The following is a 22,919-nucleotide window of genomic DNA, read 5'->3' on the forward strand; positions in this document are numbered from 1 at the left end:
TTACTAATTAGCTTAGTTAATGAAATTTTAAAACAGTAGAACATATCATGCAAAAATAAATTTTCATTCCCAAGTTATTAAATAAAAATTAACGAGACGTGGAAAGAGAAACCTATTTTAATTTTATTCTATATGAGAGAGGGAGGTACCTATTAAGAGGAAGAAAAAATGACTAATTCATTCATTCATTCATTCTAATATGTAGATGATTGAACACACTAAGTAATTTTTTTTCTTACGGCAATTATCACTCTATTCCTTTTATGCTTCCCTCACAGAAGAAACACTCTAAAATTTGAGCCCATATTATTCTTATTTTTAATCGCCAAGAACAGATAACACTGAAGTCTTTCACCAGCATGTGTTCAATAAATTACAGATAAATGAAAACTTAGACTCATCAAAAGCCACTAAACTATAGTCATTATATCCCTAATGGATTTGCATGGATCCCTAATTCAGGGATCTCCAAAGTAAGTATTTGAAGAAGGAAAGAAAATATTTTTGAATAGTATTTATTTTCATTGTAAACTATTAAAAATATCTACCACTTTATATGTATTTTAGTAATATGTGTAATATATATGTATATGCATTTATCACTGTAACCTAAGTAATCATATACAAAAATGTGGGGATAAGTGAACAAGAACACCTACTAATAGAGATGTGTGATCAATGTTTTATCTCATTCTTGATTATTCACTAATGTAAACAGGTAAACAAATTTAAATTCAAATTCTTTCTTTCTTTTTTTTTTTTTTTTTTTTTGGTCTTTTGTCCTTTTTTAGGCCCGCACCCGTGGCATATGGAGATTCCCAGGCTAGAGATCTACTCGGAGCTTCAGTTGCCGGCCTAAGCCACAGCCACAGCAGTACCAGATTCGAGCCGCCTCTGTGACCTTCACCACAGCCAACTTAACCTTAACCCACTGAGCGAGGCCAGGGATCGAACCTGAAACCTCACGGTTCCTAGTCGGATTTGTTTCCACTGTGCCATGACGGGAACTCCTAAATCCAAATTCTTATTTCACGATCTTCTTTCCCTAATATACTTTGTAACATAGGTTTTCAAAGATAATTTGTTGAATTAAGGAATGAATGAACAAAGAAACCGGTACCTAACATCAACATAACCTAACACTATCCAAACATTAAGAGTAATAAGAACCTACATTGTAACACACTGTAATTTCAATTACAGACCTCAAGGACCCAAAATTTTTATGAAAGCCTCCAAAGCAGGTAATAATATTTAGGGTATTAATAACATAATAACATAATACAGCTTTCAGAAAGATTAAAAGACACTGAATTACTTTTATTGCTTTCTTATAAAAGAGAGAAGATCTCAGACCTTAGGTATTTTTATGAAAATAATAAAAGCCATTTCATATAAAGGACTCCCTATCTAAACACAAATAAGGAAATTTGTAAATACAATCCACTATTTAAAAACAATGATAAACATAAACTTTCTTATCAGAATCCCAGTGGTATTTCATTGAAAACACAGTATACTGGCTTTTATCAGAATTTCTATAAATATCATGGCACAGTTTTATTTGACAAGGTTTTGACAGAAAATTTTACAGTGAATTGAATTGCAATGTAGTAAGATATGTATTTCCTTCCATTCGTAGACATTGAAATATGTGGTTTGGTAAAGCATATGTTTACCTTTAAGCAAAAAAAGATGTATGATATCATTTTCCATAAAAAGGCTTTATAAGATTTTGAAAATTGGAATTTTTTTGTGTTTCCAACTCTGTAACTTTGTATTTATGGGAGTTTATTTTGTAATGATCAGAGAATATAAGGCGTAGTATTGACACTGACATATCTTAACAATCTTCAGTGAAGCTAACAGTGAATTTGGTTTTCTTTAAGTAAGGATAGAAAACTACATGCATGTGGAACAGTGATCCACAGAGTTATGAGTTTTCCACAGGAGACGTATACATTTGTCAGAAGATGATTGCAGTACAAATTCGCAAATATCTTCATCCAAACACATTACAACATTATTCTTTGCAGAATGCAAAACTTATCTTTTCTATATGGAAAGACAGAAAACTCTGGTATGGTGTTTCTTAAGGTTGTGCAGAGATGAACGGATGAGATGATGAGGAAGGACGGTTGTTTGAAAAAATAGAAAAACAGAATACTCAATCTCCTCACACTAAGATGACTGCCATCTAACTTGTGAAATCCATTGGCTACCCATGGAAATAAACTGTTTAGCTTGTTCTAATTTTGGTAGAAAAATTAGATGTTTCACAAAGGGGAGGGGGACATAAGCAAAGAAAAAGAAGTAAGAAACATGATCTATTCCCAAGGAGTCTGTATTTACATTAGGGCATCTACATTTACTAGGTGACCTGAGATCAAGTTACTAAATTGCCTGTAACATTTCTCAGTTGTTGAATAACGCAAAGTGTTTGTAATACCCATTTTCTGCTATGCCCATGGCAACAGAATAATGCTGAGACATTCTGCTTTGTTTTTAGTTTAAACAATCTATGCCATTTCCCCTCCACATTGTTCCTAATCCTTCTAGGTCCATGCTAGATAAATTCTTTTGTCATCAGATTGCACCTGAATTTATTCAACAAAAGTTATACTCAGAATGGTTCTGGAGCCATTCAATTGCTCTTTGTGTAGATATAGCCAGAGTTTAAAAAATAATCATGGAATTTTTATTAAAGACTTTGACATTAACAATAAAACAATTAAGCACATCCAAGTAATTATTTCCCATTTAAATATATACTATACCCACTGAAACTGCTTATTCAATCTTTGGATAATGAAATCTCCCAGGAAGCAGTATAATGTGCAGTTAACAGTGAATCTTGAACAACGCTATTATCATCTTGTCCAGATTGGCCAATTTGTCTCAACCCCAACCTGGAGAGGTCTTATGAGAGGATAAAACTCTTTGCTGATTTAATTCTTTATTCAATACAAATGCCCATAGTTCAGATTTAGTGGTGAATTACCCTGAACACCTGGGCAAAATAAATTGGAAAAAAGACTATAATTTATTTTGCACAGGCAATCAGATACTACTAGTAGAAAAAGTAACAATATCAAATGGCCACCCAAATTCTGTTGATAGCAAGACAGTTATCCACTGCCACAACCTCTCCCCAGATTTGCCAGCCATGTCGCTACATCCCTAACCTCGTTCTCTCCTTCTCACCTTCCATCCATCCTTCCATTTCTTCTTTCTTTCCTTCCTCTCATTTTTCCTATTTTTCCATCATTTCTTTTCTCCTTCTTTCCTTCATTTCTTCCCCTCTCCATTCTCTTCTTCCTTTCCTCTTTCCTTACTTTCCTTCCCTCCTTTGCCTTTCTCAGTCTCTCATACTATCCTCTCCCTAAGGATCATATTTAATCATCAATTTCAGAGAAAAAAATAGACATATTTTTCCTTCATTGGATAGATTATGCCAGTAAAAGAAAAATTGTGAATAATTGTCAAAACAACTTTACTTCGGAGACGATTTTACTTAAACATGTGATGAAATAAGAAAAGCATTTTTTTATCAGATTTCTCTGACACTATAAGTTAAAAGTCATTTTCTATTAATTCATAATATTAGAAAATAAACATTAGCCGATGTAAGCTATAATACATGGAGGGGAAAATCAAAAAGATCCTACTGTATAGCACAGAAAACTACATTCAGTGTTCTACAAAAAAACATAATGAGAGAGAATATTATTAAAAAGAATGTATATATATATGTGTGTGTAACTGAATCATTTTTCTGTAGAGCAAAAATTAACACAATATTGTAATCAACAATACTTCAATTAAAAAATATTTAAGGGTAAAAAAGAAAATAAATATAGAGCTTCATGTATGTTTTACTTCTAAAGGCTCAATTTGCATATTTCATACACATCTCTATTCTCTACAAAATAATATTATATTATTTATAATGGTTTTATTTATCTTTGTTCTTTTTTCTTTTTTAAAATTAAAGTACAGTTAATTTACAATGTTGTGCCAATTTTTGCTACACACCAAAGTGACTCAGTCATACATATATATATATATATATATATATATATATATATTCTTTTTTTTTACATTATTTTCCATCATGGTCTCTCACAGGAGGCTAGATACAGCTCCCTGTGCTATACAGTAGGACCTTATTGTCTATCCATACTAAATATAATAGTTTTCATCTATTAACCCCAAATTCCCAGTCCATCCCACTTCCTCCTCCCTCCTCCTCAGCAACCACAAGTGAGTTGCTTAATTTTTTAATGGCTACATTGAACAATCTTTTAAGAAATATAGTTTTGATTTTAACTTCCATTTTTTGGCCTAATACAATTCACTTAGTAAAAACAATTTTCATTTCAAAGTGGTAGCAGTCCTCTATTTTCTTTTTTTTTTTTTTGTCTTTTTGCCACTTCTTTGGGCCACTCCCGTGGCATATGGAGGTTCCCAGGCTAGGGGTCGAATCGGAGCTGTAGCTGCCAGCCTATGCCAGAGCCACAGCAACGCAGGATCCGAGCCGTGTCTGCGACCTACACCACAGCTCACGGCAACGCCGGATCGTTAACCCACCGAGCAAGGGCAGGGATCAAACCTGCAACCTCATGGTTCCTAGTCAGGTTCATTAACCACTGCACCACAACGGGAACTCCTTTTTTTTTTTTTTGATAATCTATTTTCTAAAATAAGAATTTAATTAAACAACTTATGGTTTTGGACTGGGAGACAAGATGGCAGAGTAGAAGGACTTGAGCTCACCTTCTTTCACAAAAACACCAAAATTACAACTAACCGCTGAAGAACAATCAATAAGAAAAGACTAGAATCTACCAAAAAAGATATTCTACATCTAAATACAAAGAAGAAGCCACAGTGAGACAGTATGAGGGGAAATTTCATGATATAATCAAATCCTATACCTGCTGGGTAGGCAACCCACAAATTGGAAAATATTTATATCATAGAGGTTCCCCTACAGGAGTGAGAGTTGTGAGGCACATATCAGGCTTGCCAACTGGTGGTCTGGCATTGGGAGGAGGAGCTCCCAGAGTATTTGGCTTTGACAGCCAGTGGGGCTTGAGTGCAGGAGCTCCACAGGACTGGAGGAAACAGATTCTACTCTTGGAGGTGCACACAAGGTTTCACATACACTAGGACCCAGGAAAAACGTGGTGACTACATAGGAGACTGGACAAGACCTATCTGCGGGTCTTGGAAGATCTCTGAGAAAAGCAGGGGATTGGCTGTGGCTCACTGTGGAGGCAAGGACACTCGTTGTGGAGGCCCCAGGGAATATCATCCATGTGAGCTGTTCCAGAGTTTGCCATTTTGGCACTGAGACCTGGCCCCACCCAACAGTCTGCAGGCTCCAGTGCTAGGATGCCTTGGGCCAAACAAACAACAGGGTAGGAACAAAACCCCATCTATCAGCTGACAGGCTGCCTCAAGTCATCCTGAGCCCACAGCCATCTCTAAACACACCATTTGACATAGCTCTGCCAACCAGAGGGACAAGACTCAGCTCCATACACCAGTGGGCAGGCATCAGTGCCTCCCACAAGAAAGCCTGCACAGATCCCCTGGGTCAGACACCAGAAGTAAGGGAAACTATGATCTTGCAGCCTGAACAAGGGAGACCACAAACACAGAAAGTTAGACAAAATAAGAGAGCAAACAAATATGTTCCAGACAAAAGAACAAGACAGAACTCCAGAAGAACAATTAAGTGAAGTAGAGATAGGCCTGAAGAAGAATTCAGGGTGATAATAGTAAAGATGATCCAAGATCTTGGAAAAAGAATGGAGGCACAGATTGAAAAGATAGATACAAGAGGGGTTTAACAAAGAGCTACGAGATTTAAAGAACAATAAGAGATGAACAATGAAATAACTGAAATGAAAACTATATTAGAATGAACCAATAGCAGAATAAATGAGGCAGAGAAATGAATAAATTAGCTGGAAGGCAGCATGGTGGGAATTATGGCTGCAGAAAAGAATAAGGAAAAATGAATGAAAAGAAATAAGGGAAGACTTAGAGACCTCTGGGAAAATATTAAACACACCAATATTTTCATTATAGGGGTCCCAGAAAAATAAGAGGAAGAAAGGCCCTGAGAAAATATTTGAAGAGATAATAGCTAAAAAAATTCCCTAACATGGGAAAAGAAATACTCATTCAAGTCCAGGAAGCACGGAGAGTCCCATAAGTATAAACCCAAGGAGGAACATTCCAAGACATATAATTAAATTAACAAAAATTAAAGACAAAAAAAATTTTTTTTTTGGCTTTTTAGGACCACCCCTGTGGAACATGGAGTTTCCCAGGCTAGGGGTCAAATCGGAGCCATAGCAACCAACCTACTCCACAGCCACAGCAATGTGGGATCTGAGTCATGTCGGTGACCTATACCACAGATCATGGCAATGCTGGATCCTTAACCCACTGAGTGAGGGCAGGGATCGAACCTGCATCCTCATGGATGCTAGTCAGGTTTGTTAACCGCTGAGCCACAATGGGAACTCTGACAAAGAAAATATTAAAAATGACAATAAAAAGCAAAAATAACATAAAATGAAATCTCCATTTCGTTATCAGCTGATTTTGTAGCAGAACTCTGCAGGCCAGCAGGGAGTGGCATGATATATTTAAAGTGATGAAAGGGAAAAATCTACTACCAAGCACACACTACCCAGCATGGCTCTCATTCTGATTTGACAAAGAAATAAAAAGCTTTATGGACAAGTGAAAGCTAAGAGAATTCAGCACCACCAAACCAGCTTTGCCATGCACACTAAAGAAACTTCTCTAGGTGGAAAAGAAAAGGCCACATCAAGAAAGAAGAAAATTATGAATGGGAAAGCTTGCCCATAAAGTCAAACATACAGTAATGGTGGAAAAGTATCTGACACAAATATGGTATCAAAATCAGAGTCATGTGAAAAGGAGGGTACAAATGTAGGAATATGGAAACACATTTGAAATAAAGATACTATCTACTTAAAAAAATCTTGTATGTATATAGAGGACTACATCAAAATCTCATGATAACCACAAACCAAAAATCTACAATAGATACATACACAAAGGAAAAAGAAGTCCAAACACAACACTAAAGACAGTCGTCAAATCACAAGAGAAGAGAACAAAAGAGGGAGGGGAGAAAAAAAAAAACCTACAAAAACAAATGCAAAACAAGTAGTACAATGGCAACAAAAAAATACATATCAATAATCACCTTAAATGTAAATGGATTAAATGCTCTGACCAAAAGACATAGACTGGTGAGTAGATACAAAAACAACATTCATGTATATGCTGTCTACAGAGACCCACTCACTTCTAGGGACACATACAGACTGAAAGTGAGAGGATGCAAAAGGGTATTCCATGCAAATACAAATCAAAAGAAAGCTGGAATAGCAGTACTCATATCTGACAAAATAGGCTTTAAAATAAAGACTGTCACAAGAGAGAAAAGGCACTGTATAATGATCAAGTGATCAATCCAAGAAAAGGATATAACAATTGTAAATACATATGCACCAAACATAAAAGCACCTCAATATGTAAGGCAGGTGTTAACAGCCATAAAAAGAGAAATTCACAGTAACACAATAATGATGACAGATTTTAGCACCCCACTTATATCAATGGACAGATTATCCATATAAAAAAGTCAATAAGGAAACTGACACATCAGACCAGACGGACTTAATTGATATTTATAGAACATTTCATCTGAAAGCAGCAAAATATACATTCTTCTCAAGTGCTTGTGAAATATTAGGATAGATCAATGTTGGGCCATCAAGTGATCTTCAGCAAATTTTAGAAAACTGAAATATTATCAAGTATCTTTTCTGACAGCAATGCTATGAGATTAGAACTCAAGAAAAAAAAATATATAAAAAAAACCCTGCAAAAATCATGAACATGAAGAGGCTAAACAATATGTTACTAAACAATAAGTGGATCACTGAAGAAATCAAAGAACAAACCAAAAAATACCCAGAGACACATGAAAACAAAAGCTCAACAATCTAAAACCTATGGGACTCAGGTAAAAAGAATTCTAAGGGTGAAGTTTGAAGCAGTATGATCTTACCTCAAGAAACAAGAAAAAAATCCCAAATAAACAACCTAATGATACAACAAAAGCTACTAGATAAAGAAGAATAAACAAAACCCTAAGTTAGTAGAAGGAAAGAAATAATAAAAATCTGAGCAAAAATGCATGAAATAGAGATGAAGAGAACAATAGAAAAAATAAAGGAAACTAAAAGCTGGTTCTTTGAAAAGATCAACAAAACTGATAAACCCTTAGACAGGTTCATCACAAAAAAGGGACAGAATTCAAATCAATAACATTAGAAATGAAAAAAGACAACACAGAAACAAAAAGGATCATAAGAGACTACTACAAGCAGCTATAGACCAATAAAATGGACAGCCTAGAAGAAATGAACAAATGCTTACAAAGGTACAACTTTCCAAGTCTGAATCAGGAAGGAAAAAAGTCTATGAGTAGACCAATCACAAGTACTGAAATTGAAACTATGATTAAAAAACTTCCAAAAAACAAAAGTCCAGGACAAGATGACTTCACAGGCAAATTCTCCCAAACATTTAACAAAGAGCTACCATCTACCCTTCTGAAACTCTTCCAAAAAATTGCAGAGGAAGGAACACCTTCAAACTCATTTTGAGGCCAACATCACCCTGACACTAAAACCAAACAAATATATCACAAAAAAAGAAAATTACAGGCCAAATCACTCATGAACACAGATGCAAAAATCCTTGACAAAACACTAGCAAACTGAATTAGAGAGCACATTAAAAGGGTCATATACCATGATCAAGTGTGATTTATCCCAGGGATGCAAGTATTGATTAAATATCCACAAATCAATCAGTATGATACATCACATTAACAAACTGAAGAATAAAAACTATATGATCATCTTGATAGATGCAGAAAAGGCTTTTGAAAAAATTCAACACCCATTTATGATAAAAGACCTTGAGAAAATGGGCATAGAGGGAACCTACCTCAACATAATACAGGCCATATAAAGACAAACCTATACTTCACATTGTTCTCAATGGTGAAAAGCTGAAAGTATTTCCATTAAGATCATGAATAAGATAATGATGGTCACTTTCACCACTTTTATTCAACATAGCTTTGAAAGTCCTAGCCACAGCAATCAGAGAAAAAAAAAAGAATTAAAAAGGAATCCAAATTGGAAAAGCAGAACTATTTGTAGGTAGCATGATATAATACATGGAAAATCCTAAAGATGCTACCAGAAAACTACCAGAGCTCATCAATGAGTTTGGTAAAATTGCAGAATACAAAATTAATACACAGAAATCTCTTGCATTCCTATACATTAACAGTGAAATATCAAATAGACAAACTAAGGAAACAATCCCATTTAACATCACATCAAAAAAGAATAAAATACCTAAGAACAAACTTACTTAAGGAGGTGAAAGACCTATAGTCTGAAAACTGTAAGATGCTGATGAAAGAAATCCAAAGGACATTAAAGGATGGGAAGGTAAATCATGTTTTTGGATCAGAAAAATTAATATTGTCAAAATGTCTATATTACCCAAGGCAATCTACAGATTCAATGCAATTTCTATCAAATTACCAATGGTATTTTTCACAAAAACTAGAACAAAAAATTTTTAAATTTGTATGGAAACACAAAAGACCTCTAAATAGCCAAAGCAATCCTGAGAAAGAAAAATGGAACAAGAGGAGTTCCTGTTGTGGCTCAGCAGGTTTAGAATCTGACTAATATCCATGAGGATGCAGGTTTGATCCCTGGTCTTGCTCAGTGGATTAGGATATGGTGTTTCCACAATCCGTGGTGTAGAATGCAGATGTAGCTTGGATTCTATGTTGCTGTGGCATAGGCCAGCAGCTGCAGCTCTGATTCAACCCCTAGCCTGGGAACTTCTAAATGCTACAGGCACAGCCCTTAAAAAAGAAAGAAAGGAAGAAAGAAAGAAGAAAGAAAAAGAAAAACAGAGCTAGAGGAATCAGGCTCCCTGCCTTTGGAGTATACTACAAAGCTACAGTTATCAAACTAGTACATTGCTGCTACAAAAACAGAAATATAGGTCAATGGAATAGGATAGAAAACTCAGAAGCAAATCCACACACCTATTGTCAATTAAAATATGACAGAAGAAACAAGAATATACAAGGGAGAAAAGGCAATCTTTTCAATAAGTAGTGATGGGAAAACTATACAATTACATGTAAAAGAATGAAATTAGAACACTCTCTAACACCATACACAAAAATAAACTTAAAATGATTTAAAGACCTAAATGAAAGGTCAAATACTATAAAACTCTTAGAAGAAAACACAAATTGACATAAATTCAACAATATCTTTTTGGATCCACCTCCTGGAGTAACGAAAATAAAATAAAAAATAAGAAATGGAACCTAATTAAACTTAAAAGCTTTTGCACAGCAAAGGAAACCATCAACAAAATGAAAAGGCAACCTACAGAATGGGAGAAAATCTTTGCAAATGAAACAACTGACAAGAGATTAATCTCCAAAATGTACAAACAGTTCATACAACTCAATATCAAAAAAAACCCAAACAATCCAATCAAAAAATAGTCAGAAGATCCAAAAAGACATTTCTCCAAAGAAGACATACAGATGACCAAAAAAAAAAAAAAACCATGAAAAGATGCTCAACATTAGAGAAATGCAAATCTAAACTACAATGAGGGAGTTTCCATCATGATGCAGCAGTAATGAATCCAACTAGGAACCATGAGGTTGTGGGTTCGATCCCTGGCCTTGCTCAGTGGGTTAAGGATCTGGCATTGCCGTGAGCTGTGGTGTAGGTCACAGACTCAGCTCAGAGGCTGGATTGCTGTGGCTGTGGTGTAGGCCAGCAGCTACAGCTCCAATTAGACCCCTAGCTTGGGAACCTCCATATGGTGATGGTATGGCTCTAAAAAGACAAAAGACAAAAAAACAAAACAAAACAAAACAAAAAAACTACACTGAGGTATTATGTCACAACAGTCAGAATGGCCATCAACAAAAAATCTACAAACAATAAATGCTGGAGAGGGTTGTGGAGAAAAATCAACTCTCTTACATTGCTGGTGGGAAGTTAAACTGGTACAGCTACTGTGGAGAACAGTGTGGAGGTCTCTTTAAAAATTAAAAATTGAACTACCATATAATCCAGCAACCCCACTCTTGGGCATATATCTGGATAAAACCCTAATTTCAAAGATATATGCACCTCAATGTTCACTGAAGCACTATTTATAATAGTCAAGACATGGAAGCAACATAAATGTCCATGGACAGAGGAATGGATAAAGAAGATGTGGTACATACATGCTGTGGAATATTATTCAGCCATAAAAAGAATGAAATAATGCCATTTGCAGCAACATGGATGGACCTAGATATTATCATACTAAGTGAAATAAGTCACAAAGAGAAAGACAAATATCATATATCATTTATATGTGGAATCCTAGAAAATGATATAAATGAACTTTTTCACAAAACAGATACAGACTCAGACACTGAAAAACAAACTTACGATTACCAAAGGGGAAAGGCAGAGGGGAGGGATAAATTAGGAGTTTGAGATTAACATATACACACTATTATATGTAAAATAACAAACAAGAAGGACTTATTGTATAGTAGAGATAACTATATTCAATAATCTTTAATAACCTACATAGGAAAATAATCTGAAAAAGAATGGATATATATGTGTGTATAACTGACTCACTTTGCTGTACCCCTGAAACTAACACAACATTGTAAATCAACTATACTCCAATATAAATTAAAAATTAAACAAATTATGTTAATGGAGAACAGATGCTTAATATCAAAAATGTGATTTTTGAATTCAAGATTTGAAAGTGTGGAAAGTTAACTTATTCAAATGCCACATCCTTATCTCCTTTCAGGAGACTATATTTTGATCACTGTATATCTAAGGTTTGATCTGGTGTTAATAAATTCAAAACTTAGTTCTACCAGAATCATAAAATGTTTTTTTAACTTCATCTTCACTAACTTCTGATGCTCCACAGCTGCAATTACAATCCCCTAACACTAATGTCTGTTCAAAAAGAAGCTTCTTTATTACATTTCATTCACATTATCCATCAAGCAATGTACTTTTTTTGAGAGCCAAACAAACTTGAAAAGCACTGGGACATAAATGGTTATATTTCAGGTTTCCATATTGCAAAGTTGAAATAGATAAACACACTGCTTAGATCATGATGATAACCTCCTGCAAGTCTCCTTTATTTATGTTGTCCTTCATCCCATTCCAATATTCCTACTTGAGGTCAGTGGATATTATTTATTATTGCTCAACCTCCTTTCCCTCTTGTATTTTCAACAGACTTCAGTTTGGGGTAGGTGAATGATCTCTGCCCCACTGTAACGAGTTTTGGAAGGAGAGGATTTAAATCAATGTTCTCTGCTCTCCTTTAGCTAAGACATGGGTGTGTTAACTGGATTCCTTCTTCTAAGACTTTAAAATTTGAATAGTTACACAGTGTAAGAAAAAAGAGGAACACAAAGAGACTCAAGTAGTACCTACTAGCTAGATGGCTAGACATGCTCAGATCCCTTTTCTTTTTCTAGGTCTTTCCCCATTACCTTCATGCTAATTACAAATTTACTTTCTGCTTGATTTAATCAGAGGGTGCTTTCTGTTCCTTGTATCCAGAGAAATCCAACTAATATGCAACTAAACTACATTTGATAATTTTATTCTTCTTTTTATTTTAGGGCCACACCCACAGCATATGGAAGTTCCAGGCTAGGGGGCTAATCAGAGCTGCAGCTGCCAGCCTACATCACAGACACAGCAGCGCCAGGTCTGAGATGCATCTGTGACCTACACCACAACTCACAGCAATGCTGGATCATTAACCCACAGAGCAAGGCCAGAGACAACCTGTGTCCTCAAGGATACTTATATAGTCAGGTTCATTAACACTGAGCCACAACAGGAACTCCTATAATTTTACTTCCTTGTTTAAAATCCTTTGAGGGTTTTCACTGCCATTATTAAAACCCCTTACTTTGTACTGTAATAGCTCTGTATTGTGACTTAATATGGTGATCATTTTGTAATGGATAAAAATATCAAATCACTATGTTGTAAACATGAAACTATTATAATATTGTACGTCAACTATAATTTTTTAAAAAATCCTTCTTAGTCTGGCAAGGAAGGAGCTCCCCCCCGCCACCCCTTTTTTGTCTTTTAGGGCTGCACTTGTGGCATGGCATATAGATGTTCCCAGGCTTGGGGTCGAATTGGAGCTGCAGATGTTGGCCTATGCCACAGCCAGAGCAATGTGGGATCCAAGCTGCATCTGCAACCTACACCATAGCTCATGGCAACCAGATTCTTAACCCACTGAGGGAAGCCAGGGATGGAATATGTATCCTCATAGATACTTGTCAGATACATTTCCACTGTGCCATGACGGGAATTCCAAGGACACCCGTTTTTTTTTAGCCCAGCCTCTTTTTATTCAACCTCATCAATTTCTTCCCCGTCCTCTAAATTTCAGCCATATGGAATCATGATTTCTATAATATACTGTGCTGTTTATCACTTCAGTGAAAAACACAGTTTCTTCCTTCTTCTGGGATTGTCTTTGCCATTTTATCAACTTGGTTAATTCCAATTTGTTCTTTAATGCTTGGCTTAGGTTTTATCTTCTTCAGGAAGCTCTTCCTGACATCTCTTCTCCCAAGCTTAGTTAGATGTCCTCTCCATGAAGTAAGTCACTAGAACATCACCCAAGAATACCCAGGGAATTAGAAAACCATGGTCCTTAAGGGTGGGGATTGTAGAACCAGTGTGCTTAGGTTCCAATGCTGTCTCTTTATTACTTGACCTTGGGCAGGTTACTTATCCTCACTGTGCTTTAGTATCAATCTTACAGTGTTGTTGTAGGCATTAAGCAATACACATGAAGTACTTACATCAGTGGCTGGCATATCATTAATGCTAAATATGTGTTAGGTATTATCCTGAAATTTATTTTTATCATAGTGCTATTATTGCCTTTTTTTTCCTTCAGCTTTTTTAATCTGTGCAATTCTATCTTGTCCAACTCTGTATTTGATAGTGTTCTCCAGTTTATAAATACTTGTGAAACACTGCCTCATTTCTCGCACCTCAAATATTAAAGTTAGAATTGCTTTATTTAAAACTCTACATAGGGGCAATATTTATTTCCTGGTATTATAATAAATACTTCCCCAAACTCACCTCTCTTTCTTTTTTTTTTTTTTTTGTCTTTTCTTTTTTGTTGTTGTTGTTGTTGTTGTTGTTGTTGCTATCTCTTGGGCCGCTTCCGCGGCATATGGAGGTTCCCAGGCTAGGGGTTGAATCGGAGCTGTAGCCACTGGCCTACGCCAGAGCCACAGCAACGCGGGATCCGAGCCGCGTCTGCAACCTACACCACAGCTCATGGCAACGCCGGATCGTTAACCCACTGAGCAAGGGCAGGGACCGAACCCGCAACCTCATGGTTCCTAGTCGGATTCGTTAACCACTGCGCCACGACGGGAACTCCTCACCTCTCTTTCTTATCCTCCTTCACATGCATACATTTTTTAAATGTTTATTTAGGGTCATTTTACTGATCATTTAATGAGTGAAGCTATACAAGGCAAGAATTAATATCTTTATAGATTTTTTAATATGAGGGGAAGAAACATCCCCACTATTTAGAAAAAGAAGGGATATTAGAGGTGTATATATGTGTGTGTGTCTGTATAAACATTTATAAATACAGTTGACACTTTGAACAACACATGTTTGAACTGTGCAGGTCCAATTTTATGGGGATTTTTTTTCAACAAATGTAAAGCTAACTCTCCATATCTGCAAATACAGAATCCACAGATGCAGAAGCCATGAATATGGAGGGGCAACTATGGGATTTGCGCACCCTCAGATTTTGTTACCCATGGTGGAATTTGGAGCCAATCTTCTGTGGAAGCCACTTGACAACTGGCTTTCTGTGACCCCAGACATGGCATTTGAACTTTTCCTCTGAATTTTGGATCTATCACTTTGAAGAGGCATCAAACTAGTAGTCTTTTCTGAAAAAGACAGATCTATTTTGTGAACTCTAAAGAATACTGATCAGGGCAATGTCTTCCTCAAAGGCTAGGTCCACAAATCATTCACAATGAAGTGTAGATCTTCTTTCCCATTCTAGTATCTAGTGGCATTTACAGGAGGCCTTAATGTCAATGGCAGATTGAGGTGCAGCTATGGAAATGAGCTCTTATTTTCATGTAATATTATTATATGACATATAGTCTGCACAACACAAATGCCATGAATAGGCAGATTTACATATAGTTTGCTGTAGAATCTATTATTAATTACTAACATTAGTTGAATACTTTCAGCAATCAAGGCAAGGTAGGGAGCATTTTCACTCACTACTTAATTTAATGCTCATGACTACCTATAATGGTAATAGTATCATTATCCACATTGTACAGATAGATAAACTCAGGTTCAGGAGGGTTGAATGATTTACCTAAGGTCACACAGCTATAGTAGAGGTGCCAAACTTTGAACCCAGACAATATAATTCCAATGTTCTTGCTTTAAACATTCTAACATACTATTTCCTCTGGTTAGGGATAGTCTGGGCAGTATGGGTATAACTCAGCATAATGTTGTGAAAGAATATTCCTCTTGTTTCTGTTTGTAATCAGTGTGTTGCAGTTGTAAAATGCTTACCCTAGTGTCTGACATAGACTATATAAACAAATACACATATATCACCAAATAGTAGCCACTTTTACAGCTAATATTGGAAGGCGATATATGTAGTAGAAACAGAGACTTAGGAACCAGACCTGAATTTGAATCTTTGCTACTTACTGGAAGTGTTAGATCTATGATCTTCAATTGCTTTGGGGGGAAAATATGGTTACTAATACTTGCTATAAAGCAGTAGTAAAACAAACTATATGTAATATTTACATATTTTTATATTTATACATATCCAATACTACATAGTGAATGTGAATGTGAATTCTTCGGGCCTGTTATCCAGAAAAGGAAACCAAGATCCAGAGAATGATTTGACCACAATCGAATCATTTGCAAATGACAAACAAACAAACAAACAAAAACCCAAAAACCAAAAAACCTGAGGTCTTCTGAGTCTACGATTAAAGTACTTTAAATGTTCTCTATCAAATTATTTTTATTCCTACTGAATTGCTAATGTTCATTTTAAAAAGGAATCTGTCTGCTCTACTCCTTGTTTTTCCAAAAAGTAGTTCTGAAACAGCTGAACAACTTCAGGGAAATTTATTACTACTTTAGAAAAACTTGAAAACCATTTACAAGTAAAAAAAACTGTTGTATATAAAACTTTCAAAACTAACTTTTCTTATTCAGAAGTATAAAAGATATATAGTATATGAGTTCTAGCTAGGTAAGCTGTATTTATTTCAATGTATTCTTAAGTCTCTCATTGATGTCATAATTTTGCAGAATGGATTCCAGTAAGGCGGAGAAATCAATCTTTGTATTAAAAAACATGTTTATTTGAGTATGGCATTTCATAAATACCAATATTAACATCTAAGGTATTTAAAAATATGTTTTGTTATTTTTCTCCTTTTTTATTTGTAGCTGATTTTCAATTATCCTTATTGGAGGAGGAAAATTGGCATGGACAACTCAGAAGAGTGAATAACCAATTCCCAGATTATTATTTTTTATTCTGTAATATATTATGGATGCAGAGTGCCAAGACAAACAGTTTAAATGTAAACAGTTAAACGGAGCTTTTTATTTGATATTAATTAGATTTTTAAAATACCAATTGTTTAGTGAATTTAAGTAAGCCAATTATGCTTTAAGGGTTATGATTTTTTACTCATATCATATCTTTGTAATTTCTGCCTGTTTTAAATAACTGCATTAATTTGTCTCCTTGATCATACTTCAGCTAAACAGAGTAAAGAGAGTAGTGTGTTCACTGACAGAGAAATGCTGCCTAAAAACTGGTGGGAAATGGCCTAGAAGAGTGAAATTACTTGTGGAAAATCTTTGCTTTAAAGATAAACCTCTGCCAGCTCTTATCTTTATTCCCCCCATACCTTCTGCTTGATGATCATCTCGTTGATGTCTTCAAGATCACCCACCATCACCCTCTGTGATTTTATAACTCGATCAAGCAGAGACAGCCAGTCGGTAAGTTCTGTCCAAGCCCTGTTGAAATCTGCCAGAGCAGGTACCTCCAACAGCAAGGAAGATGGCATTTCTGGTTTGGAGATGGCAGTTTCCTTGGTAACTGTGGGTTGTGTCACCAGAGTAACAGTCTGACTAGTAGCTAAATTTTTTTTTTCAAAAAGGGAAAAAGAAAAAAGGAAAATTAGAAACACAAGCTAAGAAGCCAGTTTCAATAACAATAAAACTAATTAAAGGGCAACAATTTGAGCCAAAGTATTTTTTATGACATTACATGTTTTTCTCCTAGAAACATGAGTACTACATGGTAGAATAATTCAAAGATTCAAATTTTTCATTAATACATATTTAACAATCTTTCAAAACCATTTTGATTATTCCTATAGGTGAGCAATTAATTTAACCTAAAAAGCCCTCAATAACAATTATACAGTTGCTGAACTGGTAAAGAAAAATATAAAGTATTCAAACTTTGATAAGGTGAATGTTTTACTTTTTTTTTTGTTCAAGGGGAAAAAAGTAAAAATTGGATAAGATCTTATTTCAAACTTACAATTTCCTTGAATAAGAGGTAAATTGCTTTGGAAGTGGACTCTAGGGAAATCAAAACCAATGAAATGTTCTTGCCTTTGCTCTTTATTTTATATTGGTAGCAGTTTATATATTTTTTTTCTTTTTCTTTCAGACTGATAATAAAGTGGCTAGCAGTAAAGAAAACCCAAGCTATATTATTCTTGGAAAATCAGAGCTAGTAAAGTTTTTCCACTTGGATAATGAGACACCATTTCAAGGCTCTTAAGAAATATTAAATTAATGTTAATAGTGTTGAACATTGTGGTGTAAGGGAACACAAGGTAATGGTTAAGACCTGAAGTTCCAGAGTAAAAATAGCTGGCAGAGAATTCCTCTCTCTACCTTAGGAACTCTGTGACCTTAGCTAAGTTAGTTTTCTAAACTTCAGGTTTTCTATAAAGTAAAGAAGGGATAATAATAGGGTAAATGTCATGGGGGAAGCTGTGTTGATTCAATGACTAATACAAGAAATGTACATAAAACAATACCAGAAAAACAGTAGCACAGTTCCTGACATTACTAGATAACACTGTTAGGTATCACTATTTTTATACATATCTGATAAATAAGAAGCACAGTGATAAAGATATATGGTGAGAAGTTAGGGATAAAGGGTAGAAATATGTAATTTACTTGGTGAAAACTCAGAAGTCTTGAGTGGCCCTATATGTACTGAAGGGGGCTGAACTCACTGATGTAAATGGATACCAAATAGCAACAAACAGCTGGATTATCAAAGGTAAGTGATGAGGGGTAAGTAAAGTCTCACCTGGTTTATAGGCAATGACACTTGGAGCCTAATATATCCAGGAAACTAGTAGCAAAGAAATAGAGGCCAATATAATTTAGAAAGGAAGATTTGAAGGAAGGTTGCAAAATAGCATTTCAATGGGCAACCTGAGAGGCATGAACAACAAGGAAACTACTCTAGAGATATGAGAAAAATGTGCCATACTGGCATTCCATTCTGAGGTGACCATAAATTACTTTTCATGGTTATATTACTTTCTGCACTTTTAAGGTTATCTTTTTGTTAAAAGTAGAGGATGAGAGAAATGAGGAATGCCACTTGCCTCTGAAGCTTCTCAGGGAGAACAAGAGGTTTCTACAGATGGAAGAAGAAGTAATCTTGAACAAGGCAGAAAGAGGAAAAAATGAGGTGTCAGAATAAAAAACTAATGCCAAGAAGTAATGATTAAAGGACAGTTACACTGAGAAGACAGAGAAAAATAGTTTCTCAAAGCTATCTCACTACTTTGAGGCTTTTTCTAGAAAGAATGAAATACAGTCTGAAGTAGAAATAGCATCTTGTGATCCAACAGGTATGAGAAAGCATGGGAGCCAACAAGATCTAGAAATCTTAAAAGGGATTCCAATAGAGGAGCTGAATCCCTGGAAAGGATGCAAGGATGAGGAAGAAAAGAGGGCTAAATTAAAATGTTGCTGTAGGAGCTGTGGAAAGCCTGGCTGACTAGGAAATATGGAAAAACTGTTCTTAAAATACAGAACAATAGATAATCAGGCAACATGCAGTAATTTGGGAGCGTTTAAAGGTTCCGGGAAGTGTCAGACAATGCTTTATTATTTTTTTTTAATTTCACTTATTGAAAAAATTCACCTTCAAAAGAAAGCAGGAATAAGATTTTTTTCTTCTAGATTTACTTCTGACCAACAAAGAAGTGCTTAATGAAGTGGAAATGATCATGTCATCTTAAATTTTTATACAGTGAAGGATGAGAATGCAGAATCATCAGACTTCAACTGTTTTCTGGAAAGCACATTTTAGGGGGAAAAACTTCTATTCAAAAGAAATGCTAGGGTCAGAGATGTCAAAACAGAATGTTCCAAGATGACTATAAAGTACAAACAGGGAGTTCCCATACTGGCTTAACAGTAACAACCCCAACTAGTATCCATAAGGATGCCGATTCAATCCCTGGCCTTGCTTATTGGGTTAAGGATCTGGTGCTGCCATGAGCTGTGCTGTAGGTCACAGATGAGGCTCAGATGCTGTGTTGCTGTGGCTATGGCATAGGGCGGCAGCTACAGCTCCAATCTGATCCCTAACCTGGGAACTTCCACATGCCATGGGTACAGACCTAAAAATTACAAAAAAAAAAAAAAAAAAAAAGTACAAACAGGTAACCCTGGGATGATGATATCATAAAATTCTCCAGGGAGAAAAAAGTATCACCAAGTACAAAGTCAGCTGAAACAGATTCAGAGGAAGGTTGAGAGGTTGAGAAATGCAACCATCTGTTACCTGGTAATGGACAAAGGATCTCATATATGGACTGGTCAGACAGGTCATTTCTGGTCTCCTCTCTTCCAGCATTCAATATCTAAAAGCATCTTTATACAAATGGGGAAGGGAAGAGGAAGTTTCCCTTTTGCTCACTGCCATATCCCCTGTACTTCCCACAGGTTCTAGAATATAGTAGGTGTTCAATTGATGTCCGCCGAATAAATGAATGCAACTAAAAAAAAGTATGTGCAGTAAGGTTTTTGGTAAACTTAGAGGCCTTCTACCCACGATGAGTACTAAAAAATAACAATAATGCCTAAGGATCGTTTCTTGATGTCTAGAATATAGAATAGGCCTAGATACTTGCTCTTTAGGTGATTTCAGCTATTTTATGGAACAAGAAAATAATGAAGGAAGAGCCACAGCTTGCGGAAGACAATGGAAGGTCAAGTATTAAAGAGAAAAAAATAGAACCAATCAATTCTTATGTTCCCCACTTTTCCATCAAGGGAGAAAAACCAGGAAACAACACTGGGTCAAGAAGCAGAGTATAAAACATTATGTGGGGCTAGACTGTTTTATATAAACACTTGCTCTGCCATTTCTTAGCTGCATCACCCTGGGCAGGTTATTTAGCCTCACTGAATCATCTCCATTTACTCCTCTTTAAGATATAGGGAGTTCCTATTGTGGCTCAGGGGAGACAAACCTGACTAGTATCCATGAGGACGCAGGTTCAATCCCTGGCCTCGCTCAGTGGGTTAAGGGTCTGGCATTGCTGTGAGCTGTGGCGTAGATTGCAGACAAAGTTCCGATCTGGCATTGCTGTGGCTGTGGCATAGGCTGGTGGCTACAGCTCTGATTTGACCCCTAGCCTGGGAATCTCCATATGCCTAGGGTGCATCCCCCCCCCAAAAAAAAAGAAAAAAAAAAGGAAATAAGGCTGTTTCACCACAAAATGACAATTATAATAGTACTTCCCTCAGAGCCAGTTGGCCGTACCGTTTCCTAGAACTACAACCTTGGACAAGGAGGTAAGGGATTATACCATGCTTGCTGAATTGAATTTTTCTAAGTCTCAGATTATTTATTCACATAATGAGGAAAATAGTACCAATCACATGGGAATCTTCTAATTAATATTTTATGAATTGATAAATGTAAGTCACCTATTAGCATTGTTCTGACAGTAGATACACTGTGTGTGTTTTTCTTCTCTTTCTCTTCCTTCTGCTCAGTGTTTATTGGCTGCTCATTTTCTAAATTAGCATGGTATGCTGGGTTCTGTGCTCTTTGAACCAGACTTCATATTCAGCTTCAACTCTCTCCATTCTTCTCATGCTCCCCTCCATCTCAGTCTCTATTTGGCATTCTCAAAGTAGCATAGACCATCCCATACTTTTCAGCCCTTCCACATGCTCTATATAATTCTTTTTTTTTTTTTTGTCTTTTTGTCCTTTTTAGGACTGCACCTGTGGCATATGGAAGTTCCCAGGCTAGGGATCTAATTGGAGCTGTAGCCGCCGGCCTACAGCAATGTGGGATCCGAGCCACATCTGTTACCTACAGCACAGCTCATGGTAACACCGGATCCTTAACCCATTGAGTGAGATCAGGGATCGAACCTGCAACCTTGTAGTTCTTAGTCGGATTCATTTCCACTGTGCCATGCCAGGAACTCCAGCTCTATATAATTCTTTTTTTTTTTTTTTTTTTTTTTTTTGTCTTTTTGCCTTTTCTAGGGCCACTCCCGCGGCATATGGAGGTTCCCCAGGCTAGGGGTCTAATCAGAGCTGTAGCTGCCGGCCTTTGCCAGAGCCACAGCAACACGGGATCCGAGCCATGCCTGCAACCTACACCACAGCTCATGGCAACACCAGATCCTTAACTCACTGAGGGAGACCAGGGATCGAACCCGCAACCTCATGGTTCCTAGTCGGATTCGTTAACCACTGAGCCATGACGGGAACTCCTCTATATAATTCTTGAAAAATTCTCTCTTTCCCAGACAAAAGTCTCATTTCCTTTTCAAATGACACTTCTAGATTTCTGTATTTTGGGGATGACTAGGATAAGTTTATAACTAAAAATCTCTATAAGCCATAGAATTACAGCATTCCTTTGGATCTCAAAAAACTTTGACCCCTTAACATTTTATTACTTTAATCATCACTAAGAAGGACAAAATCTTGTGCCATTATTTGGGTCAGGAATTTTTTCTTTTATTTGTATGTGGCTAGAGGGTAGCTGATAATAATTGAGATAGAGATTCTAAATTCTACAAACTTTGAGTCTCCAAGTGTAGAGAAAAAAGTGCTGTAACAAAGTAAAAAGAGGTTAATCTCCATCTACTACACACATTTTATTAGGGCAAATTCTATCTATAACACTGCTTAAAATATTTATTTTTTTCCAAAAAGATCTGCATTTAGATCCATGTTTGTACACATACTTTAATTTTTTTTCATTAAGTAAGATGCCTCAAAGGAGAAGTTTTGAGGTCCTGAGAATGGTTATCTTATTATGTGTGACATAGAATGATTTATGCTCCATTTTCAGATGCCTTTACTCTTCTCTAAAGAGAAAAAAATGAGGTTGTTTCTTTTCCTTCGTCATTTCACTAGAAACATAAGCAAATCACATCATTAGTTAAAGTTTGGACTGGTCAGATCTTTAAGAAGGCAATTTAAGTGGTTTTGCACAGACTGAACAACAGAATCTTGACTCTAAGGTCAGGTAGGAATATTTAGTCGTTCCAGGGGAGTTTTCCATTAACTCTATAGTTTAGAAGA

General features: G+C 36.0%; 1 protein-coding gene across 24 annotated transcripts in view; it reads right to left on the bottom strand.

Annotated features, from left to right (window-relative positions):
• DMD (dystrophin) overlaps positions 1–22,919 on the bottom strand; it is a 2,611,869-nt gene that overhangs the window by 678,668 nt on the left and 1,910,282 nt on the right. For all 24 annotated transcript variants that reach the window (XM_021079543.2, XM_085006422.1, XM_085006420.1 and 21 more), the window contains 1 exon segment: positions 17,219–17,451. In XM_021079543.2, the coding sequence (XP_020935202.1) occupies positions 17,219–17,451 (233 nt within the window).

Source organism: Sus scrofa, chromosome X (genome assembly GCF_054392235.1).
Source record: "Sus scrofa isolate SSC_HxYL_T2T_F1_AM1 chromosome X, Sscrofa_HxYL_maternal_Yorkshire_Landrace_v2.0, whole genome shotgun sequence".
NCBI lineage: Eukaryota > Metazoa > Chordata > Mammalia > Artiodactyla > Suidae > Sus > Sus scrofa.